At 41.3% G+C, this 26,317-nt stretch overlaps 1 protein-coding gene across 2 annotated transcripts in view; it reads left to right on the forward strand.

Annotated features, from left to right (window-relative positions):
• The window catches only part of NALCN (sodium leak channel, non-selective), a 286,369-nt gene that overhangs the window by 208,308 nt on the left and 51,744 nt on the right, over positions 1-26,317 (forward strand). For both annotated transcript variants that reach the window (XM_048493957.1, XM_048493958.1), the window contains 5 exons: positions 8,529-8,665; positions 12,674-12,815; positions 20,070-20,143; positions 25,092-25,193; positions 25,587-25,656. In XM_048493957.1, coding sequence (XP_048349914.1) covers positions 8,529-8,665; positions 12,674-12,815; positions 20,070-20,143; positions 25,092-25,193; positions 25,587-25,656 — 525 coding nt within the window. The remainder of the gene's footprint in view (positions 1-8,528; positions 8,666-12,673; positions 12,816-20,069; positions 20,144-25,091; positions 25,194-25,586; positions 25,657-26,317) is intronic.

The following is a 26,317-nucleotide window of genomic DNA, read 5'->3' on the forward strand; positions in this document are numbered from 1 at the left end:
AAAAACAGGTTTTATGGCTAAACCTGGTACAAATTCTGATATCTATATAGCAGTGTATAATGTATTAGAAAGGTATCAAGGTATTATGGGCCCGCTTTAGTTTTTATAAAATCTCTTTAAAGCAATAAAGTTTCCAAAATTGAGAAGTGATCTGATCATGCAGCAGAACAATTTCACTAAATTGTAGTAATCATTTAAAATGTTATCTTGACATTCCAAATGACTTGAACTTTTCACACACATCAGGAAGTCACTCTGAGCACTTGGCCAGTATGTAAGTAAAGTCTGTGCACACCTATGCTGGAGCCCTTCATTTTAAGTGGGAGCAGCAGTGGCGCAGGAGGTTAAGAGCTCGTGTATCTAATCTGGAGGAACCGGGTTTGATTCCCAGCTCTGCCGCCTGAGCTGTGGAGGCTTATCTGGGGAATTCAGATTAGCCTGTGCACTCCCACACCACGCATCCCAAGCTGGGTGACCTTGGAGCTAGTCACAGCTTCTCGGAGCTCTCTCAGCCCCACCTACCTCACAGGGTGTTTGTTGTGAGGGGGGAAGGGCAAGGAGATTGTCAGCCCCTTTGAGTCTCCTGCAGGAGAGAAAGGGGGGATATAAATCCAAACTCCTCCTCCTCCTCTTCTTCTTCTTCTTCTTCTTCTTCTTCTTCTTCTTCTTCTTCTTCTTCTTCTTCTTCTTCTTCATTGGGGGGGTTTGACCTTTTCCAAAAACTGAAGCATGGGTAATAAGATATTTTCAGAGTTTCTGATTTTGTTTTGATTTTGTTCAGTTCTTGCTATAACCATTTTGTATGATTGTAATGCATATAGCTGCTTAACAAAGTGCCAAATAAATCTTTGGGATCCAAAACCTATGATAATGAGTAGTATATAAGACGAGGGAAAAGATGATGCTCTTGAGATCCGTGATTTATTTTTAATAGGAGCCTGGTAAAAAAAAATTCAAATCAGAACTTAATGTTGGCCAATTTGAACAAGTACAATGGCTTACACTGCCCACATTTGTAAATCATTTTTCTGATCTGAAAAAGAACAGCACCAATGTGATTATAGATTTCAAAAATTAGCTGTATGTATAATATCCTCCCATTTAATGTTAAATATAAAACTGCATCAAGGATTAATTTAATGTCTTATTTCCTTGCTTTCTGCTTTTATATCTTGTTGAAATTCAAGGTTAGACTTGCCCTCTCTCTGTCTCCTTTAATCTGAAATATAACCAAAAGATTGTCCCTCTTTATATCCAGACTTTGGAACTCTAGCTTGAGGTTGAGAGGTAAACGTGTAAAGGTCACACATGTGTCCCTTCATAAAATACCGAAGTAAGTATAAAAAGCAATGAGGTATCCTTTCATGAGGCATGGAGAGTCCCCTCCCTTCTACTTTCAGTTGCATTTGCTAGTCATCAGAGGAGAGGCAGCAGTCAGAAATCATGGTGGGTTCCTGCTTCAAGCACCCTGCTATCTCCAGCTTCTAACTGTACAACTGCTGAGGCCTTACTTATTGTTCAAAAATATTTGTACACCTGACTTTATCCTGAGCATCTTAGGACTGAAGGCAAGTAACAGCGATATAAAAACAATGGAATAAGACAGTAAGCATTAAAGCGTCGGACAGTAAGCTCGTTAAAATCCCATTAGAAACCATTTAAAAAGCACCTTAAACCCCACTAGAAGGATATTTTTCCTTCTCCCAGGCTCGTGCTCCCCCCAAAGCTCTTCAGAATAATTTTGTCTTGCAGCCTCACATGAAAGTCAAGAGAGTAGAAATCCCCTTGACATCTTCCAGGGAACTGTTCCATAAGCATGGAGTGATCACTGTGAAACATGTCTTTCAAAAAGAAGGTACTAACAATCTAACTGGAAAGATGAGAACATGCAGAGACAGCTGCTCAGGTGACTGAGCTCCGGGTCATAAGGAGCTTTAAAGGTTAGCACCAACAACTTGAATTGAATCGGCATTCCATGAAAGGTTGTCAGAACAGGAGTGACACTGACCCACCAACCAGTATATGATAACAAATGAGCGACCATGGATTCTTCACGTAGAATGTACTGCAGTAATCTAACCTGAAGATTTCTGAAGCATGAATCAGCACCTGTTTTCCATATGTTGCTGGGAAAAAAGCTTTTTTCACAGTCTTGGACCTCTAACAGTAGATCAGGATCTAGCGAAACTCCTAGCGAAACCTTTCCTCTCCCAGGAAAGGTTGCAAACTATCAATAATAGGAAGGGCAGTCTCATTTAAAGCAGTGGCCTTTCCAGCCAGCACCATCTCCATATTAACTGGGTTGAGTTTGTTCTCTCACAGGCACTTGAACTCTACATTCAGACACCAGGTTGGTGCAGCTTCTTCAGAGAAATATATACAGCTGAGTTGTCAGCACATTGATGATGATCTAGTCCAAATTTAGACAGCTTCATCCAGAGGTCCTACATAGACATGATAAAACATGGGAGATAACACAGAACCTTGTGGCATCCTCCAGGCCAACTCCCATATCTTCCACTGCGGTGTGATACATTTAAAAACCCTGGAATTGTCTCCACACTGCTCCACTCAGACCCACTTCACCATTCAGATACTTCAGAAGTATAGCATGGTCCACAATATCCAAGGCTGCCAACAGATAAAATAACACCAATACATATTAATTCCCTTTATTTATGTGAAGACATGGATCATCCACAAGCCAAAGTGCCACTAAGGCCATCTCTGTCCTGAAGTTTAACTGGGAAAAAAATAAGAAGGAACAGGAGAAATATCTCATTGATGTATTTCTGGAGTTGCTCTGTCACTACCTCTACAGTAGTATTTCTCAGGGAAGGTTCAAAAGGTATGTGATTGGCTTCTTTGTTACTTGTCTAATAATTGCCTCTTCCCTTCTATCAGAGGGCATTCATAATTCTCTGCATCTAAGGACCCAATGGCTCATTGCAGGATTTTACAGGCCAAGAAAGGTATGGATCTAGACCACAAATGGTGGCTTTTCACACTCCCCAGAACCTTGGCAACACCTGGAAAGCCAGATTAAAATGCTTCTGACAACAGCAACTAGATGATGCTTCAGCTACTTTTGTGGCAGGAGTACTGATTAAATCAGCATCTAAGTTGGAATTATTCTCAGATATTTTATTGCCAAAGAATCATGCAAAAACCAGCTCTAAATGCCAAATCACAAACATTCAAGGACTCTTTCTTGGGAGTTATCAACTGCCTAATTAACCTCAGTAATTGTGTTGGTTGCAAATTAGCTAGCACAGTCATAGTGGGAAAGTATGATTTCTTCACTGCTTTAATTTTTCCAGTGAGTTCTATAGAGTGTTCTGTCAAATTCAGCCTGGCTTTTTCACCCCTGACTCTCTAGCCATCTATCAGCACTTTTGAATATACCCCCTCCCCTGTAAACCAGAGGACAGGAGTTCTTTCTGAAGATGATAGAGGGTACCTGGGAGTGACCATGTCCAAGAGGGTCTGCCAGTCTCTCACCAGACTTTCCACAGAGTCACTGACTGAGCTCTCCAGTCCCTCAATCACTGCTTGGAATCGTGTGGGTTTCATGAGTATCTAGAAGTGGACTAATGTAATTTGTCTACCACACTTACAGGAGGGAGGCGCAGCCATAAACTAATCCTTCATCAAAGCCTCCATCAGATCACCAGAAACCTTTTTCAGTACAGAAAATTAGATCTAATATGTGACCTTTTCCATGTCTTGGACCCATTACATCCTAGGATAAGCACAGGTGGCCGTACGACTCTAAGCTGATCCTGACAAATTTGCAAAAATGACCACTTCAGAACTCCCTTATTTAGCTAACTTTCTATTCCAAATTTTAGAGTGGCCTTTACCACCTTGCGCTTCCAAATCTTGCACTTCCATGGTAACAGCAGTACTTGTCTGAATCTGGAAGTCATAATAAACTGCCGAAGGAACAGCGGCAGTGTATTTGTGGAGAGTCTGCCATGGAGGATCTTCCATATTATGTTTTATTTTGTTCACTGTATGCGGAACCTAGGGCCATATTTTTGGATGAATTACTGAGAGTCTTAAACTGGCAGTCTGACCTTAAAAAGATGTTTGTTTGTTTTTACTATCAGATGCCGATTCTTATGTTACTTATAAAATGTCTTTGTTTGCTTGTGCAGTAAAAACAATAAAGGTCAATGAGATCTCAAAGCGAGCAAGTATATAGAATTTATTAGTGTGGATGTTTTAGTTAATTTGTAATTTGTCTTTTTTAACGTTTAGTGAAATCCTTTTTTATTGTTTAATTTTATGTTTTATTGTTCTTACTGTACTTATTTTTAATGGCTTTTGGCTATACACAAGTAAAATTTGACTTGACATTTAATTCTGCCAATTGTCTGCTACTGGACTATAATTTAAAGTATCTAATAAATTAGGAGTGTATTGGGAATCAACAGCCATTTACTTATGCTATTGATTTTTTTCATTAGAAAGATGATTGACTGACAAACACACAGTAACCAAAGTTTACATAATTCTACTGCATTTTCCATTTCCTTTCAGATGTAAAAAAAAATTCCATAATGAATGCTAATGCTTCACATTACTGGCTGGTTTAATTTAGAATGAGGGATTTGATGAAGTGAGGATTCAATAGAAGAAAACATGCACAAAATGGCTCTTAAATACAAAATGACTAATTTTAAATCTTTCTAGAACTAGGGCCCACTTTTAACCCCCAGGGGGTATGATGGCACCCACTGGACTGCATACAAATGTCAGGAAAAAGGAGGCAGATGCATGACCCTATAAGTGTTGAGGCTAAGGAGGTGGGCAGGAGATCAAGATCTGAAGTCAGGAAACACAAGCTTGGCACCAAGGCACATACTATAGAGGGGAAAAAATCAAGGTTAACATCCATGTGAGAATGGTCTCCACTGCTGAGAGACCCTGCATTACTGTTTTGGTACTCTCTTCAGCTTAAATACAAAGGCAGGAGGTATGGAGCCCTTGCTCTCTACATGTATTACATTAGCTACTGGTTCTTCCAAAAAGCAGCCAAAACATTAAGAGTTCTGTAGGGTCTTGCAACCAGTTGATAAAGGGGCAGACTAGGGAAACATCCGTGGAAAAGAGCCTCCTCCCCTGGCTGCATCTCCCAAAAGATGGAGGCAGAGGCAGCCTGGCTGCCCTGTCCCCCTCAAAGAAAATAGAGGCAGCTTCTTTCCCAATCTCTGCATGGAGTTCAGGTGGAGTGGGAACCTAACATGTGCTGGGCTCCACTTCTTCTGGGATTCACTTCTTCCAGCTTCCTGGGCGTTGGGTGGGCTACCTGCTGCCTCCCTTGCAGGGGCCCTTCTCATTACTGGGTTGGGCTTGCCAGGATGGTAGTGTCTGCCCACTGGGAAAAATCCTGGTGGTCATAATGAGTAATCCACCCTTGAACAGGTAGGATTCCACAATAAACCTGAAGCTCCCAACATATGGGTTGAAGACCATTGCTAAAAAAATATGTTAAAAGAATGAGGAAGTCTCTGTAATAACATATGTATGAAATGTGGACTTACAGAGCTGTTGTTATTATTATTTTGATTTATTCTCTGCCCTTTACAATAGTGTCAGTGTGGGTTACAATAAAAAGCATGATAAAATCCCATTCAGTACCCCTATACAAACCATGCTAAAACCATAGAACACTCCAGATTCTAAAACTCCCAACCCCCAACCTTCCCCAAAGGTTGGCAGAGTGTACAGCATACCTTGAGACCACCACCACCACCACCCCGATACAAGTAGGGGGAATCAGCAAAACGTCCAGGTCACTGCCAGGTGCCAAAACTCTAGAAGAGTAGGCACCTGGCAAGCTTCTGGTGGGAGGGCATTCCACAGTGCAGGGGCCACTGCTGAGAAGGCCCTCCGGACTGCCCCTATCCCCCTTGTTTGTTGCATTTGAGATAAGTGTATTACTCCAACCCCTCCAAAATATAATGTTTAATGCCGCTGTGGGGTTCCTAGCAAAAATTGCTTCTCCATTCACTGTGATGACAGGGACAGCTCCAAGCAATTATAGATGCATTTGCAGAACTCTCCCTGACATTTGCAAAGGAATACTGAATAAGAGCTTGTCTTTCCAGGTGGACCGGAAACCTCTCAACCAGAAAATGTATGTAATGGGAAAGAGAAAGAGCCCCATTGAGTCTCTTTCCACAGACTTACCCATAGCATATTAAATGTTTGTCTGAGGCTACCTCTCCCTCTGTTCGTATTTCAGAAAGCATCTTTTAGTTGGCATTTAAAAGATCCTCTTCAAATATGCGTCCAGTCTGCACATCATCCTCTTGAAATTATACCAGTTTTCATCTTCTATCCCCACCCCCACCCCCATAATCAGTCTTTGTAGCATCTGATTTACATTCATAGCTCTTCTTTGCACTTAATCTCATGTTTCGGTACTTTGATCATAAGGTGGCATTCAGAATTCAATGTGATATGGCAGTTGCAACCATTGTGAATTACTCCATGGACCCCTACAGCATCCTATATCTTCCATCCTCTTATTGCTAAGTGCTTCTGAAACACTGGAGAAGGCTTCAGAAAAGAGCTTTTGGGCTGCTACTATAATACAAATTTTGAATAGAACAATAATCTCCTTTTGTTATCCACAATTGCATTCACTTTTGATAAAATATTTTTGTTAAGTCATCGTTGTTGGGGTTCGTGTTTGTTTTTCATTTTCATCTGTATTAAAATGTATCTGCTGGGGTTTTTTTGCATAATTCCTTTCAAGTTTTTCCCTTTCCTTTAGCAGATGCCAGATGTCTCCTCCAGTCCTTTCTCCGGCAAATAATATTAGTTTGCAGTTTTGATGAAGAATCTTCTGGCACATTCACTTGCGCGCGCGCACACGCACGCACGCACGCACGCACACACACACACACACCCCAGAACTTCAAACTATTGATTTGGGTTTGATTCTCTTCAGCATTTGCAGCATGTCTGAAGTTATTATCAACCTAGTACTTATTGGTATTCTGTTTTTGTGCTTTGAATTCGTTAGAGAAGATCTGGTTGAAGACAATGGTGCCCCTGGCAGTGCCCTTTAAGGCCTCTTTTCCCCTCAGCACACTATGCTATCCTATCATTAATCTGTACCCTTTGTTTATACTCAAATTCAAAAGTTTTCAGCCCATGTTGTAAGGTTGTTATCCTTCTATCCTCCATCTGGGGAGCCAGAAGTCAGTGCCTGTCCTTCAGATACCCTTTCCTTATCTGTGATTAGATGTCCTCCATCAGATACCCCTGGGATTGTGCTGAAATGTAATTACATTGTTTCTTGGCCAGTGACTTCCCTTAGCAGTTGGAAGTTTGATGGGGCAGTGTTTCATACGGTCAGTTTCCTTTTGAGGAGATAGGCTTCTGTTTATGTTGTGAGACCTTTTTATTTATTTAAAAACCCTGTTGATCATAAGGAAGCGCCAAGATGCGCTGTTCAAGTCAGTATCTGTTTCTATCAAAACAAGGCCATGTATACCACCAGCTGTGAATAGGTTGAGATTTTTGTCCCCATGATTGGTAACATTGTGGGTCGGTCATACTGTTTCTCTCCAGCCCTGGCACAGCAGGTGTAGCTGGAAGCCACCAGCCATTAATTTCTTTTTCCATTTAGGAAAAAATTCTTGCTATCTGCACCAATTAAAGGTCATCTGTAATGGCTAAATATTCAAAAAAGCTGAAAGATAACTTTCTCTTCATTTGACATAACACACATTCCCATTGCAACATGCTCATTCATTTGTGAAGAAGTGCCTAGAAAATTTGGTAGATGTTAGTTTTCTGATTTTCGAGGACTCTTCTCTCCTAATCCTCTTTTGGACATACCTGTATTGTATGCTGTTTCCTTCAGCTCTTTCTTTTCCCTTGAGACTCCTCTGGGCTTAGCCGTACTAGCAAGTTCCTTGTATTCGATTGTTAGAGGGTAAACTATTGAGCCAGCTATGTTGCCTCCAAATATACCTGCAGGGAATAACACTTCCTGAAGATGCAGTAGGAACTTCCAAAGCTATCTTGCTTAATATGTGAAGAATGTTTTGGCCTCCTGGTATATAAGGAACTGTTTGTGAAGACCAGCTCCTTCATCACACTGTCCAGGCCTAATTTAATTTGATGGTTTTGAGATTTAAGTATTCAGATCCATCCTGCCTTAGTGTGTGATGTGAGGAACATTCCATTTATCTACCACAGATGAGTCTAATAAGAGGAAGATGTAATATTTATTTTCCTAGCAGAGTGTTTGAGGACTGTGAAAAAATACACAACGGAAATAAATATTTACTATAACATTCTTTGCATTTTAAATCTTTTAAGAAATGGACTGCTATAGTTACAGTTGTACTGGTAGTTGTAAAAATAAATGTCTGAACAATGTCAGTCTGCTTAGTAGTTCTTTGCTGCCATCTTGTGTTTTGTCAGTTGTTTGTTCTTGCTGGTCCTTCATTTCTGAAATATCCAAACTTACCACCTGGCTTTTTAAATCTTTTCTTTGTTAGCTGAAACAAAGTGAAGCAAATGCAGATACAAAGGAAAAGCTTCCATTACGGCTACGGATCTTTGAAAAATTCCCTAACAGACCTCAAATGGTAAAAATCTCCAAGCTCCCTTCAGACTTCACTGTCCCCAAAATAAGGTAATATACCTTCTCGACTCTCTTTGTAGCCTACTAAGCTGATATGAACCACATTTTTATATAGGTTTGAGTTAAATATTCCTTCTCTGTTGTGTCTTTGATTTTGTGTTATCTCCCTCACCCATGCCTTGGTCCTCAAACTGTTCAATGGAAGAACTGTTATTATTACATTCCAAAAGCTTTTTTAAAAAATTTCCTCATTTACAGAATTAGCTGTAATCCCCAAAACTGCACAACTGTAAGTTCATACAAGCCATTGCATAGATCTAGAGGTAGATTTCTATGTGTCCACAGGGTGGGTCCAGTAATTGCTGCAACCCAGGTGTAGTTACATTTCTGGTGTCCATATTAAGATTAATGTCATTTGGCACACAACCAGTGTGTGCTGATTTTTAAGGGTGGCATAAGGCTGGAGCAACCAGAAGAAAAGTTTAAATTTATATCCCACTCTCCGCAACCATAACAAGTCTCAAAGTTCTCTTCCTCTCCCCACAATAGACACCTTGTGAGATAGGTGGGTCTAAAAGAGTTCTGAGAGATTCGGAGCCCCAGGATACAGAGTGGGGAAACAACCCTGGTTCACCAGATTAGAGTCTGCTGTTCATATGGAGAAGTGGGAAATCAACCCCATTTGTACTTTGGCCATAGGACCTGGTGTTGTCTCTTCACCAACTGCAGTGATAATTATCTGTCACAAAATGGTAACCCTAGAAACAGACAAAGTTATCAGAGATTGGTCGATCTTTTGCAGGTGCAGCAGAAGAATACAATGGATTAAAAGTCTGCATACTGTTCCAGAAATTTACAGCCTGATCCTGTGTGTGCTTATGTGATACCCATTGTGATCATAAAATCATACAATAGAATCCCATCAAGCCCAACCCCCTGCCATGCAGGAATACACAAGCAAAGCACCCTTGAAAGATGGCCATCCAACCTCTGTTTAAAAACCTCCAGAGAAAGAAACTCTACCACGCTCTGAGGCAGTGTATTCCACTGTTGAACAGCCCTTGCTATCAGGATGTTTTTTTCTTTTAGCTGGAATCTCCTTTTCTGTACCTTGAATGCATTACTCCTTGACCTAGTCTCTGGAACAGCAAAAAACAAGCTTTCTCCATCTTAAATACCCCTCAGATATTTAAACATAGCTATCATGTCATCCCTTCACCTTCTTTCCCCAGACTAAACATACCCAGCTATCTAAGCCTCTTCTCATAGTTCATGGATTCCAAACCTTGTACTATTTTGGTCACCCTCCTCTGAACCCGTTCCAGCTTGTCAATATCCTTCTTGAATTGTGGTGCCCAGAAGTGGACATAGTATTCCAGGTGAAGTCTGACCAATGCAGAGTAGAGTGGTCCTATTACTTCCCTCCGTCGAGACACTGTACTCCTATTGATGCAGCCCAGAATTCCATTGGATTTCTTGGCTGCCCCATCTCACTGCTGACTCATGTTCGGTTGTGGTCTACTAAGACTCCCAGATCACTTTCATATGTACTGTTGTCAAGTCGGGTGTCACCCATATTTGTGCTTTTCATTTTTTCTGCTTAAGTGTAGGATCTTACATTTATCTCTGTTGAAATATATTTTATTAGTTTTGGCCCAATTCTCTCATCAGTCCAGGTCATTTTAACTTGGTGTCATCTGCAAATTTGATTAGCATGCCCTCTCTCCCATTATCCAAGTCATTGATAAAAATACTGAATAGCACTGGGCCCAGGACAGAATCCTGTATCACCCCACTGGTCACTTTTGTCCAAGATGAAGATGAACCATTGGTGAGCACCTTTTGGGTTCAGCCTGTCAGCCAATTAGAAATCCATCTAACAGTTGCATTGTCTAGTCCACATTTTACTAGTTTGCTTGTAAGGATGTCATGGGGGACCTTATCAAAGGCCTTACTAAAATCAAGGCATGCTACTTCCACAGCATTCTCATTATTTAGCAAGCTTGTCACTCTATCAATAAAAGAGAAAATTAGTCTGGCATGACTTGTTTTTAAGGAAACCATATTTACTTTTAGTGATCACACTATTCTCTTCTAAGTGCTTACAGACTGTCTATTGAATGATCTGTTCTAGAATCTTTCCTGGTATTGGTGTCAAACTGACTGGGTGGTAATCGTTTGGGTCCTCTTTTTCCCCTTTTTTGAAGATGGGGACAACCTTAGCCCTTCTCCAGTCCCCTGGCTCTTCTCTTGTTCTCCAGGAGTTCTCAAAGATTATTACAAGTAGTTCTGTGATTACTTCTCCCATCTCCCTGGGGTGTAGCTCATCAGGCCCTGGAGATTTGGATTCATTTAAAGTAGCCCGGTTCTCCTGTATTACTTCTTTATTCTGTGCTGAATTTCCCCTTCGGCAGTTTTTGTTCCATTTCCCCCTGGTTGAGCTCTGTTTTCCTGTTGGAAGAAGATGGAGGCAAAGAAGGTGTTGAGTAGTTTTGCCTTTTCTCTGTCCCCGTTGGCATTTTGCCTGCTTCTCCATGTAGTTACCCTATCATATCCTTTTTCTTCCTTTTGCTATGGACATAACCAGAAAACCTTTTTTATTGTTTTTAACCTGTCTGGTAAGCCTGAGTTCATTCTGAGCTGTAGATTCTCTATCTCCCTACATGTCCTGGTTATTCATTTAAATTCCTCTATGGTGATTTCCCCCCTTTTTATTTATTGTGCATCCCCCTTTAAATATTAGCTGAGTTCAAAGGTCTTTAGAAATACACCCTGGTTTCCTTAGACAATTCCCATTTTTTGTTTTAATTGGAACTGTTTCAAATTGTACCTTCAAGATCTCACCTTTAAGAAACTCCCATCCATTATTAAAGTTGTCCAGCATGTTAAGTCTTAAGGTGTAATGCCTTTTTATGCCTTCCCTTTGGCATGAACAATTCATTTAAGTTCATGCCGAAGGGAAGGGATAAAAGGGCATTACACCTTAAGACTTTGTTGTGGAAGAAATCCCTAAAGCCAATTGATAAATTGGCACAGCAACTTGGGAAATCAGGTGCCTCATTGGTGACCTCGATGACAATTGCTTTTTCAACCCCCCATGTGACTCAACTTCTGTGGCTGAAAGAGTAATCACAGAGCCCCCTGCAAAAAAAGCCAACACCCCTCCCTTAAACACTCCTCATTGGTGTCCTCACAGGGAGCAAAACTGTCCGGGAAGAAAGGCTGCAGCCCATCTCAACACTGAACATTGACACTCAATCAGAAACATTTAGCGTTGCCTCCTCGAGATCATTCAAAGTCGCCTTCTGGACACTGAGACTTGGTGTCGATCCTTGGAGCTTCCTCAAAATCATCCCTCAGATCCAAAAAAAGTCTCCATTCCACTGTCTTCTCAATGTTGAACCCCATCATCTTCTCAACATTGAAAGAAGTCTCCTCTATCTTGCTGATCAAGATCACCACTTTGGCTCTCTAGTTCACTTGGACTAGAGGAAGCTCATTACAAATGTTGAAGAATACTCACCTCTTGGGGAAAGAAGGATGTTTTGCCCCACCTGCTCTCCACGATTCTTTAACTGGCAGTAGCAGAGGCTGATTCCGCATGGGCCAAACACAGTGGTGTGAAAATAGTACAAACCCTTTTACACCATTTTAAACCCTTTTACACCATTTTCACACTGTTTTCACAGTGCTGTTTTTGGCCCATGCGGAATCAGCCAAGGATTGAAACTGAGGCCTTCTGCATGCAAATCATGAGCACTGGGCCATAGTTTCTCTCCAGCAAAATAAATGGAAAATATTTAAACATGGCTAAAGAAGAAAATAATTTCTAGCTTAGCTGTAGCTTAGCTGAATCAAAACATGTCATTTTAATGTTTAAAGCCAAATCTGCTTTGTATAATGTGTCCTGTATGGTTTTCAGTTTTCTTTTTTATCTTTTGTCCTTTAGAAGTAAGCAATTATGACACATTCCAAACAAGGACGACTTAGGATTATTTTAATCACTAGCAAAGTATGATTTGTACATTCTCTCTCTTTCTCTCTCTCTCTAATTAAAAGGGAAAGCTTTATGAAGCAGTTTATCGATCGACAGCAACAGGACACAACTTCTTTATTAAGAAGGTTTCCTTCAGGATCTTCTTCCTCCTGTGACCACTCTAAAAGGCTGGCTATTGAAGAAAACAAATTTATTGACCAGAAGGTAATAATAGCAAAATATGTCGTTGTGAGACCTAGGCCCTTCCACCCAGCAAATGTATAATGGGTTGCAGTTGTGACAAAGGAAACCATTTTCTTGTTTTTGCATTCACATGCATCCGTGCAGGCAGTGGAAGGGGCCATAGAGAATACAAACACATGATACAGGATTGTGAAAGCACACAGAACCCCAGGGTAGTTGATGGAGCTCCACATGCACATTTCAGTGTTTTTTTTTAATTGCCAATAATAGGAAAGCCCAATTTATGCCCCTGGGAAACATTTGTGCCCCTGTGAGTCCATTTTTTGGGTGAACATTGTGAATAAAAGGGGCTAACAGATACAATTCTGTTGGCTTCTCCAAACTCTCAATGTTAACAGTCCAGTCTGGATCCAGACTATTTTGGCACTGACTGCAAATTTGCCCCTACCCAACACAGACCTCTTTTTGGGTTGTTCATTTGGATCCCACAGCCTTAGAAGGAGAATTTTGTGGAGCTCAGTAGGCTACATGGGTCATTTTGAACCCATGAAACTGCCTGATGTTGAGTCAGACCCCCCCACCCACTCCCCACCCCCTTGGTGTCCCAAGCTCAGGGGCTGTACACCATCTTAGAAGAGGGTCCCCTGAGATGAAAAGAGGGGATATCTTCATTATTTAAATCTGGGAAGGTCTATGACACCAGTGCTTTTAGCTCCAGTGTAGATATTGATTTAATGTTTTAACAGTATTGGGAGTTGATTATTAGATGGGAATTTTATTGTTATATCATCATATTTGATATGATTGTTGTTTGCCACCATAAACCTGGCTTGTTGGGGTAGGGCAGGATAGAAATCCAAAGTAAAACAAAAATAAAAATAAAATACAATGGAGTCGGTGAGGCAGGAAGGCTCTGTTCCACTGGTGGAAAATATAGTGTTGATTCGTCCTCTCCATTATGGTATTGTGAAAAGTTGTTGCTGAGTTCAGACCGGAAGCAACACTGCATCAACAAAATTGTGCACGCTTGTAGTTGTGCTTCATACAAAAAATTCAGACCGTATGAGGCGCAGCAGTACAGGTGTCCATGACCTTCCTTTGCCCAAGGGCCCCTAAAACATGCAGTTGGCTATGTCTCAGATAACTGATCCTGGAATTTTTGGCTTGTGACTTCAGAGAATGGTTGCAATCGTGGGCAAACAGTTCTAGGCTATGCATTACAATGGTTAGACTCAATATAAGATGTTTTCATGTAATCACTGAGTAGTTAAATGCTTTGGATGGAACATCAGGTTGCATTCTTAATAGACAATTTCTGGCTTTCTGTACTTATTACCATAGCAACCTCCCACCTCAGTGGATCATCCCACCAACAACGTCCTCTTTCTAACACAAGTTTCTAACACCTAAAAATGCAAATACATGCCTGTGCAGAGTAGAATTAGGAACAAATCATGTGCTGTGGGAATATTAATCAAATAGACAATGCTGTAACAAAAGAAATGAGATTCTGCTCACATAAGTTGTCCTTTTGGTGCAGGCTTCTTGTACATCAGAGAATCTACACCGTGGCGTTATGGTTAAGAGCAGGCAGACTCTAATCTGGAGAACAGGGTTTGATTCCCCACTCCTACATTCCAGCTAGATAACATTGAGCTAGTCACAGTTCTTTGGAACTCTCTCTTGGTGCAGGGAGGGAAAGAAGAATGGTGGAGGTGAACAATTGGCTTCACAGGTGGAGCCACCAGGAACTTTTTGGCTTCTTGGACCACGATCTGGCAGTTCATGAAGCTAGACTAATAGCAAGAATGGGTTGCTCCACATGGTTGTAGGAAGGAACATTTTTGCTACGAGGCTTACAAACTTGATCAGAAGGGCTTTAAACTGAGTTATGTATGAGAGGTAGACACTATTCAAGAGGGCATGAGTTCATCAGGTACTTGAGATAATAGTCCGATGATTATAGAGCCGTGGTGGCGAACCTTTGGCACTCCAGATGTTATGGACTCCAATTCCCATCAGCCCCTTCCAGCATGGCCAATTGGCCATGCTGGCAGGGGCTGATGGGAATTGGAGTCCATAACATCTGGAGTGCCAAAGGTTCGCCACCACTGTTATAGAGAGTTCAAGAACACAACAGTGGGAGGGGGAAACCCTTAAATAAGCAGCCAGTAGGAATGTACCATGACCTTACATGTCTAATGCATAGAGCATGGGAAATAAGACGAACTCGAACCCATAACATGGCATAGCAAATACGATATAATAGGCATAATTGAAATTTGGTGGGATGAGTCTCATGATTGGAATGTAACAATTGATGGGTATAACCTATCTCAGAGACATAGACCAACTAGGAAAGGAGGAGGAGTAGCATTGTGCATAAGGGATGATTATACTTGTGAGCAGGTCCATGGTATAAATCCTAGAAGCCAGGTTGAGAGCATCTGGGTAAAAATTAAGGGGGAGAGAAACAACAGTGATCTCATTGTGGAGGTCTATTTCAGACCCCCAAGCCAGACTGAAGACCTAGATGGTGCCTTCCTGGAACAGATGACCAAACTTTCAGAAAGGAGAATAGTAGTAGTAATGGGAAATTTCAGTTATCCTGATATTTGTTGGGAGTCGAATTCTGCCAAGACTATAAGGTCCAACAAATCCTCACTTGCCTTGAACACAATTTAATGGTCCAGCTATTTTCGATCTGCTCCTAACCAACAATGTTGACCTGGCTAATGGGGTGGAAGTGGTAGGATCCTTAGGTGGGAGTGACCATGTTCTCCTGGAGTTTGTTATACAGTGGAAAGGGGATGCCAAGCAAAGTCACATATGCATTCTAGACAATATGGAAGATGATTTCAGTAAACAACGTGTGAAGAAAAAGAGGGTTTACCCTAAGCTGGGGCCCTTTTTCCAGTAACGTACCAAGAACAGAGTCCTTTGTCTAGATACTCTCAAACAGCTGATTTAAAAAAAATTATTAAAAAGAAATAAAATAAAGTATAGTCTTGTCTCTCTCTCAGCAATAAACAGTTCCAAGTATAAAAAAGCAATACAATGCAAGGCAAATGAATTGAAATCTAGAATGAATCTCTGTAGCAAGTCTGAAAGTCTAAATTCTTAGTCTGAATCTCAATTGCTAGCCGCATGTCAGAGTTTTAAAGCCTTTTCTTCTTGTCCAGGAAAGGGGAGATGACCCCCACCTGATCATTCTTGGTAAGTAAGACCTAGTTGTCAGGTTTTAGGATGTGGCCTTGTAAAATCCAATTTCCATTATGTAAACACAAACACAGTTTACACCTTTAATGAGGGCCAAAGGTTGCGTGTTTACAGCCTAGGAAAACTGTTTGCCATACAAGATAAATGATTTCTAAGTAAACCTAAAGGAATATATACACTTTCTTCACACCTAGGAAATGATGTGATCCTGGATGATGTGATCCTGGATGCGATCCTGTGGTTAAGAATACTAAAAGAGAAGGGAGTGCATAAGGGATGGGAGTTTCTTAAAAGTGAGACACTATTCCAACAGTTCCAATGAGGAAGAAAAAGGGGACGTATCTAGGGAAACCAGCATGGACCTTTCCCTGCATTTCCCTTACATGACATGTATTTTGTGGTTAAAGTTACTAATTCCAATATGAAGTAGGTCAGGTTGAGAGAGTGCACCAATCCAAGATTGTCCAGCAAGTTTCCATGGCAGAGGGGGGAGTTGAACCTGTGTCTGTGGGACCCTAGTCCAATATTCTGACCACTATACACTAGTGAAAGCAAGTCTATAGCTTTCATTTTGTTGGAGGATAAAGTTTTGGTGTGTGTGTGTGTGCGTGTGCGTGTGCGTGTGCGTGTGTGTGTGAGTGTGTGCGTTTGCGCGCACACGCGCACGCAGTAAACTCTGAAATAAGAGTTATCTGGAATTACCACTGTGACTCCCATCAAATCCTATGAATTCTAAGATGTGGCCAGCTGTTGCTATGGGGAAACCAGTGTTAGCAAAACCCAAGGCTGGCACCTCTAGCTGGGTCACATTTACAGGGGACACGGGCACAACATCTTTCTTCCCTATAGTTTCCAATTCTTTCCTTGAACCACTGGACAGTAGGTTGGATCCAACCTCTTTTTTCATTCGATCTCACCTAGTTTTCCCACTTATTACCACCTGTATCCCACATGGTGATTCCCAAAATCAACATACTCTTCCCCTTTCACAAGTAGGAAAGGTGATTGATCTTGCAACAGTGAACATCCCTCCTCATTGGTGCAGAGCAAGTAGCTAACCTCCTCCATCAGCCTATTACCATTTTCTTACCTGTAATCCACAAAATGAGTTGGTCTAGAGGTACACAGTTGTTTAGATCTCTCTTATACCTTAAACCTCATTTCCCCCCCTTCACAATACTATTAATCTCCTTAGACATTTTTCAGTGTCCAGTCCAGTTCTGTCTCATGCACACTGTGATGGAATGACCCCATTTACTTATCAGTGCTGCTCCATTTAGCCCCCAAAGACCCCATTTACCCATCAGTGCTGCTCCATTTAGGCCTCCACCCAAGTCTCTATCCAGCAATGTGATGCTCCCCTGCAATCTTCCAGATCCCCAAAGGGGTTATCTCCCCTTCTTTGGTCCCCTTCTTTGGTACCACTGCCACCAAAAGGCCATTTTAGGTATTACTCACCAAGAAGGCAAGTGCTCTCAGGTTTCATTCATGCATTGCCATTCTAAAGCTCCCCCTAATGCCTGTGTCTCCCACCAGCCAGTTGATATAGAGCAGTGGTGGCGAACCATGCTGACAGGGGCTGATGGGAATTGTAGTCCATGAATAGCTGGAGTGCCATAGGTTTGCCACCATGGATATAGAGCCTAAACAGCCAACCATGTCCTTGTGTCCATTTGTAGTCTACAAATGCTTCATTCTCACCAAAAGTATTTCAAAGAACTACTGCTGTTTGTTTTTAATGATGCATACCCAAAGTATCAAGTAAAATTTGAATGGATTACCACGTTCTACAAAAGTTCTTTGTACTTCTCACATTTTTACTCCAAAATTTAATTCAGTGGTAGAACTCTGATAGGACTATTCTGTTAAAGTGTATCCACAGAACCATCTTGAGTATTCTTTTTCCTGATATAACAACTTTCAACAAGGCTGGTCTCAGTTACGGACATTCATTAATTTCTTGTCAACAGCAACATCTGGGTTGTCAGATATATTGACTTGTCATCCATAAAGCAGATGTATGTTTGCTTCTCCTTTTTATTGAAACCATCTGCCTTGCTTTAAGCTACTATACAACTCTGGTAACTTTGGTAGCTTTACCCTCCTCCTAACCAGATTTTTCAACCACTTTGTAGCCTCTTGGCTTCATTTCTAACAAAGTAAAAAATGATGGATGGGAGGGAAATCAAAATTTGTAACATAGAACACCTTGCAATTACAGCTCTAAGCTTATGGAGGAGTCTTTCAGGTATGATTATTGTGAAACATGTTCAGGTCTTTGTACTGGGTTTTCAGATTATATTGGAATATTTAGTGAAATCTTTCTTTCAAAACCACTGTCTCAAACTAATGCCATTAAGATGTCTAAAAGGATACATGGAATCATAGCTGTGGATAGTCACACTATATTAATATTTTTTACTTAATTGCTAAAAATCCAAAGATTTGAGGGAGGCCTCCATGGAAGTTAAAATTTTTCATAATGATTTCAGACTGGAAAATGTATCTTGTTCATATCAAAGCAGAAATATTTGAAACTGCTGAAATGCCAACACATTCATTTTTACTCATTCAATGTGAAAACTATTTTCTTAAATAAGTAAGTAAGTAAGTAAAACTTCACTATTTGGTGAAGAAAATGTCAGTGATAACCCCCTCAAGGGAAATACAGCCCAAGAAGAAGGAGGAGGAGGAGGAGGATGTGAAAACCATAGTTTCCCAGTGTGAACATTTGTCAGATTCCCTAACTGGTTGGTAGAAGAAAGGAAGTCAGGAGAATAAACTTTTAATGCAAAAAAGGTCTGTCTCAGTCTGATCATCAAAAACCCCTGTGATATGCAGGTAACAACCTAAGTTGCTGATTATATTTCAGAATTATCAATTATCAGAGTCATGTTTTTAGAATGCATGTGTAAGGGATTCGTTGCATAATGTGTGACAGGTTAGAAAAAGGGGGGTACATATTGATTAGAGTATAGATATTTAAAAAGCTGAAAGCTCTAATGTATCTAAGTAAATATGGTAGGCATTGAGAAGATGGAAGCAGTTAATAACATCTCAGCTGACATCACTTTCTTAATCCTCCAAACCATTATTTGGAGAATGAGGAATGTGCCACAGACCCGTGTATTTCTCTGTTTCCTCGTTTGCCTCACAATGTTTAGCAGCAATGTCCAGTATGTTGTTAGTGTGCACCAATATTGGGTGCAAACCATGGTCTACAAAACCTTACACTGAATCAGACCTTTGATCTACCAAGGTCAGTGTTGCCCACCCAGTCTAGCAATAGCTCTTATAAAAACATAAGAAAGAGGCTGCTGGATCAGACCAGAGTCCATCTAGTCCAGCACTCTGCTACTCACAGTGGCCCACCAGGTGCCTTTGGGAGCTCACATGCAGGATGTGAAAGCAACGGCCTTCTGCTGCTGCTGCTCCCGAGCACCTGGTCTGCTAAGGCATTTGCAATCTGAGATCAAGGAGGATCAAGATTGGTAGCCATGGATCGACTTCTCCTCCATAAATCTGTCCAAGCCCTTTTTAAAGCTACCCAGGTTAGCGGCCATCACCACCTCCTGTGGCAGCAGGGTCTCATGCAATGTCTTTCATGTCATCTGCTATCTGATCCTTCTAACTGCTAGGAAATTGAACCTGGGAACTTCTGTATGCATAGCTGATGCTCTACCACTGAGCCATGGCTCTTTCTAACCTTTGGACTTGATTATTACTGACCTTTGGACTTGCTGCAATTCTGAAGGCTCACGCTATGTTGACACTCTCAATCCAGCTGAGCTTTCACAATATGATAGCACTATGTAACCATACTTTCAGTGCATGCAGCCAATCGAAAAGGAACCAAAGTTCATTCAGTAGAAAGGATGGTTTTATTCCTCCATAATATAACAAGAACACAATAAGGTGAGGAGGGTGGGGTATGAATTTGTGATGGAAAGAATTTCATTTTTGTCTAGATGAGCTAAACATTTTAGTATCTCAGTGTTGGTCATCATTCTGGCTCAAGAATACAAGTTAAAACTGTATTTTCTGTTTGTTTCACAGCTCCGTAAATCTGTTTTCAGCATTAGGGCAAGAAATCTTTTGGATAAGGAGACTGCAATCAATAAAATTCTTAGGTAACCATTGTGATTTAATGCTGCCTTCCATGTGATTTATAAGTTGCTCTCTGCTGCTGAACAATTAATCATTTTTAGTCATTTTTGCCCAGCCCTTTGCGTGTATAAGTGCATGTAACAAAGGTTCAATTTTGAATGAGTATATTTTGATGTCATATTAAAAGATACTAGAAGTGGACAGATGTGATCAGTGGAGTCAGGCAACGGAATCTAGATGCCTTGCTATCACAAATGCCTTGCGCTTGCACACAAATCAAAAGCAGATAAGAAATTTACCTACCTTTGATAAAAACTGCTGGTCAGTCAATTGTTGCTTATATGGTTTAGCAAACCCAGAGTATACAGGTTCTTTAATTCAACACAAGCTCAGCCTCCTGGGCTCACCCAGGGCGGGCTTTGAGACACAGGACCAGAGACAAGTGAGCGGGGAAGTTATCAGGGTAGGCCAGGGTGGGAAACAGAGCCATGATGGTGGCCAGGGAGGCAGCTGGGCCTTGGTGGCTGGGCAGAAGGGGGCAAGTGATGAGGGAGCTCAGGACTTTGTGCAGACACATCTTGCCCCCACTCCTACTACTTCTGTTTGGCTCCATCCTCTGTTTGGCTCCATCCAACCTCCCCCTCTCTGCTTCAACCCTCCCTGATGATCAGGAGGGCTTTTAAAACTTTATTTCAGACAGTGGCACGAGGGAGTGGGAGGGGTGGGTTTCATTTAAAAGAAAGCTATAGGAATCAGCAACTACCCTATCAAACAAAATTCCAAGAGCAATCCTAAGCAGATCTATTCAGAATCCTACACAGAGCTATTCAATGGGGCTTACACCCAGGAAAATTCCCTTAGCACAGCCAGTCAACTAAACTTAACACAACTAAAACTTAGCAAGTGGCCAGTCCCAGAGAAAATATTTACATAGCGTAACTGATAAATGTTTCTGATAGATTTTTTTTACTGATATCACATACCACATCACTGTAGTTCGCATATGCCATAGGCTAAGCCCAGCTAGTGATCTGCCACACTCTGTACAGTTTCCCTGATTTGGGAAACTTTAAATCTAGCTCCAGTTCACCATTACATTTGTTGCAGATGCTTGAGCACATTTGAGTTCATTTCTTTCCCACAAGCCAAGATTCTAAATATTAAATAAAAACCAAAGGTTTCGTGTGCCAGTTTCTGGAAAGGAAACTAACTCCAGTTTGGCAAGGGACTGATATTAGGACCTTATGGCAAATCGTATTTTTGAGTCAAGGCTTCCCATACCAAAAAAACTTTGATCATGGTTTACTGGGGACATACACACAGAGGCGTAGCTGGGTCAAATTGCGCCAGGTGCACAGTCTATATTTTCCGCCGCCCCCATGGCCCCCCGTGGCCCCCCCCCATGGCGGCTCCCTTTCCCACTTTTCCCACTTACCTTAGTTCCTTTCCTTTCCCTAGAACTTTTTCAGGCTGAAAAAAAGGCCTATTCGCAGTTCAGGCTTAAAAACGGCCTGATGGGAACTATACTTCCCAGGAGACCTTGTGATCCCCAAGGTCTCCTGGGAACTGTAGTTCCTCAGGCTGTTTTTAGCCTGTACTGTGAACAGGCCTTTTTTTTCAGCCTGAAAAAGTTCTAGGAAAAGGAAAGGAACTAAAGTAAGTGTTGGAAGGGAAATGGGGGGCGCCACAAGGGGGCACCGTGGGGATTGGGGGAAAGGGGAGGGGTCTGGGGTGATTTTCTGTGCGCACCCGCAAGCGTGCGCCCAGTGCACGGCACACCCCTCTGTCCCCTTGTAGCTCCGTCTCTGCACACACAGAGTCCTGACCCTTTCTGAAAAGCACAAACCTCTTTTAGTTCAGTTTAATGTGTGAGCAGAGGAGCTAGTAGCCAATCAGTATCCTTGAAAAGATTTGAGGAGCCAGATGGAAGAAGTGAACAAGAGAGAGAGAAAAGCTGTTACTCTGTCAGCTTAGACAGATGGAGTCTGAATCTTCAGAGAAACTAGCAAATGTGTAGAGATAGAGTTTGCATCTCCAGAGTGTCAGTTGGGAAAGAACTGGTCTCTGAACACTTTGGAAGTCTTGACACCTATATTTTGTGGTAAATCAGGCTAGACTGAGGGAGAGATTAAGGGGTTTAAAACCTGTGGCAGCATATTCCAAAAACCAATCACGCGTTGCATGAAGAAATGTTTCCTTTTATTAGTCCTAATCCCCCCCCCTCCCCGCCCCCAGCATTTTCAATGAATGCCCCCTGGATTTAGTATTGTGAGAAAGAGAGAAAAATTTCTCTCTGTCAACATTTTCTACCCCATGCATAATTTTATAGACTTCAATCATATCAGTCGTCTCGTCTCCAAACTAAAGGGTCCCAAACTCTGCAGCCTCTCCTCATAAGGAAGGTGCTCCAGTCCCTCAATCATCCTCATTGCCCTTCTCTGCACTTTTTCTATCTCTTCGCTATCCTTTTTGAGATGTGGTGACCAGAACTGAACACAGTACTCCAAGAGCAGTTGCACCACGGCTTTATATAAGGGCATGACAATCTTTGCAGTTTTATTATCAACTGCAGTTTTATTATGAATCGCCTTAGAGAAAAATCAGTTTCTCATTGTTATTCTGTGATCATTTCTGAGAGTCATTGTTAAGCAATGGAATGTTTTTATTTATATTTAACTGTAAATGATGGTCATGCAAATTGTATGGTGCTGGAGAATATAAACTACAGCAGACTGCCTTTCTCTATGCAATGTTGCTCTGATGTTTTTATTGTGCTTAAGGAGAACAGCATCTTCCGCATAAATTCTGTTTCCAATCAGTGTAACCAGCTAAATACATTGGAAACACTTCCTTTCTAATGGCTGAAACAAAGTTTGGGGGAAATGCATTATTGCATCACTGGAATTATACATTCAGTTTTTGCAGTCTGTTGGATTTCAAACAGTTGTTCAGCTGCTCTGGGGGGAAATCTTCAAAACAGAATTACTTTTGCTAGTACCGGTAACAGAATATTAATGGACAAAGAAGAATCTATCTTTGAACATATTTAGTAGGCTGACTTAAAGCCAGACAATTTCATTCATTCACGTATCTAAGAGTGTCGTCAGTAATTCAGGTAATCCAACAGATCTAGTGTACGTCACTTATTTAATCACTGCCTTGTAACCAACACATAGTTTTAAGTTTCATTGTGCTTATTAAGATGTTTAAGCAGAAAGAGGTCAAATGAAATTAATGGCTGGTAGAGAATAGACGTCAGGAAATTAATTATTTTAGTATCCTTTGCCTTTGAAGTATTTCTCATAATAATTTGCCATCAAACCACAATGACTTACATCAACTCTTCAAGTGGTTTTCAGAAGAATAGATGAGCAGAGGCAGTTTGTCATTGTCTTTGTCTGCATGATAATGCTGGGCTTCCTTAGTGGTCCCACAAACAAATACCAACTGTGGTCAGCCCTGCTTAGTTTCCAAGCTCTGGCTAATCTGGGCTATTCAAGCTGCTTCATTTCTCTGTGCACAAATTGAAATTAAAGGAAGCAAAACAAAATAAAAAGTGAAAACTATTACTCAAAGCTGAAGGAGGATATCCTTTTCAATAGCTGCTAGTCATGAATTCCAAAACGTTAGCCCATATTCTTGTCTGAAAAAGAAGTAATTAGCAAACTGAGACACAGGGAGGAATGGCTGGCTAATGATCTCTTGTGTATTGGCCTGTTCTGAGTATTGACTGAGGATAAGGAGGGATGGAAGAACATTCAGCTGAGACCTCTGCAGATCCAATCTTGCAAATGGAGGAACACTCCCAGACGAATGGATTATGCGTGTGTGCATGCGGGGGGGGGGTGGGGGGTGGGTGGGCGGTGTTTTAAGGAACTTCTTGAATTTGTTCACAGTGATAAAAGTTTCTTATCATATAGCTAATTGTGAAAACTTTGAGGGGTGCTAAAATCCCCCACAAGGTAAAAAGTTACACGCAGGCATTGCAGGAATAAGCAATGTTCATTTGGGGTCACTGTAAATGATGCCTGAGTTTTTGTGATCTCCGCAAGAAGGTGAGGTGTTCAGGGTAGGAGGTGGGACAAAGGAGAGAGAAGTCAATGCAAGATGGAAAACTGTAGATGAGAGAATAGAGATAATGAAGAAAGAAAGAAAGAAAGAAAGAAAGAAAGAAAGAAAGAAAGAAAGAAAGAAAGAAAGAAAGAAAGAAAGAAAGAAAGAAAGAAAGAAAGAAAGAAAGAAAAGAAAAGAAAAGAAAAGAAAAGAAACAAAAGAAAAGAAAGAAAGAAGAAGAAAGAAAAGCAAAAAGTGATTAGTTAGCCAGCTGCCATGGGAGGAAAGGAGCACCATGCTGAGCCGATGCCATTAGGGGTTATAGGATGGGCTGCGGGGAGTGGGGGGCCCACTGCAGAGGGCAACCCGAGGCAGCCCTGGAGTTCAACAGACTGCTCTTGGCAGCCTGGAGTTCAGTCAGCTGCTCTTGGCAGCCTGCTGAACTAAGGTAAGTGGGGTGGTTGGGGTGTGCAAGGCCCCATGGGGGGCATGGGAAGCAGAGCCCCACAGGGGGGCAGCCTAGAGCAGCCTGGAGTTCAGCTGGCAGCTCTTTGCATCCTGGAGTTCAGCCAGCTGCAAAGAGCAGCCAGCTTAACTAAGGTATGTAGTGGGCGGGGTGGTGTGCCGCGGGGGGCAGTACTCAGGCTCCGTTTTGCCCCGGGCACCATTTTTACACACACACACACACACACAAACAAACACACACACACACACACACACACACTGGGGAGAAGTGAAATGGGGTATGGTGAAAGGAGGAGCCAGAAAAAATGACAAGGGGAAGTAGGGTCAGGAGGAGCTAGTGTGAGAAGGATGTCAGCAGGAGAAAACTGGGATTTCTTCCTCCCCTTGACTCTTCATGACACCCCCCCCCCCACACAACTTGTTAGCCTCCATAATACTACTTCATTTTCACAGGGCCTGCACTCGTCAGCGCATGTTGAGTGGATCCTTTGAGGGGCAGCCTGCAAAAGAAAGATCAATTCTTAGTGTCCAGCATCATATACGTCAAGAACGCAGGTAAATAGAATTACAAAAATCTTTAAGAGTGGATAGTGTGAGGCATTGCTTTACACACTTCTAAATGAGGAGTGACTTGCACAAAGAATTAATCTGTCCATTGTTTGAAGAATAACGGTGAAATTCACTGAAATATACAAAGGAGGGACATTTTTATTTTAAGCATAAATGGCTTCCATGTTACAAGTTTGAAACTATAAAAGAGTTGGGGGAATTGCTTGTGCTGTGTCCAACTGGCTTGGCGAATCTTATACACTTTTCATGTAAGCTGACAGAAAATTAGAATGTAATGTACTTCGTATTGGCACAATGTGCTGGTCATTACATAAAGTTAATGCTTGATCTTGTGCTTGTTCTCAGTATTCATCATCTAAATTAATGTGATTGTTTCAGGTCACTGAGACATGGCTCCAATAGTCAACGGATCAGCAGGGGGAAATCTCTTGAAACATTAACACAAGATGTAAGTCGGAATATGAACTCTGGCTTGAGTACTGAAATTAGAACACTCACAACATGACATAAATGCTGACGTAATTGATTATATAATCCTATATAATATTAGTACTAATAATATTGTTATATTTTGGGACATTAGTTTTTTATTTTATAAATAGAAATTAACAAAAAAAGGAAATCGCAATCAAATCCTAGTTACAGTTAGCTGTAAAGACTGAGACAAATCCATGTTATACTTATTATATAACAACCGCAGAACAGTTACCAATAATAACTGTACTTAATATGAATTCTAATAATCCAAAATATATAAAAACACTTCTATTATAACTTTTAATATTTTTCCATAAATTAAAGAGTATACTGAAGTATTATTCTAATTTTTCATAACAGAATTAATAATTTGCTAGGCTGGCGGTCAGAAATTTATAGTATTTTCGCATCTGTGGCTGGCATCTTCAGAGGATCCTCTAAAAATGCCAGCCACAGATGCAGGCGAAACGTCAGGAGAGAATGCTGCTAGAACACGGCTATACAGCCCGGAAACCACACAGCACCCAAGTGATTCCGGCCGTGAAAGCCTTTGACAATACAATAATTTATCTGTTTCCTTTCTGATCCTTTTTCAATCTAACATATGAATATATCATCACATTTAATGAAAA

Source organism: Sphaerodactylus townsendi, linkage group LG04, assembly GCF_021028975.2.
Source record: "Sphaerodactylus townsendi isolate TG3544 linkage group LG04, MPM_Stown_v2.3, whole genome shotgun sequence".
In the NCBI taxonomy this organism is placed as follows: domain Eukaryota; kingdom Metazoa; phylum Chordata; class Lepidosauria; order Squamata; family Sphaerodactylidae; genus Sphaerodactylus; species Sphaerodactylus townsendi.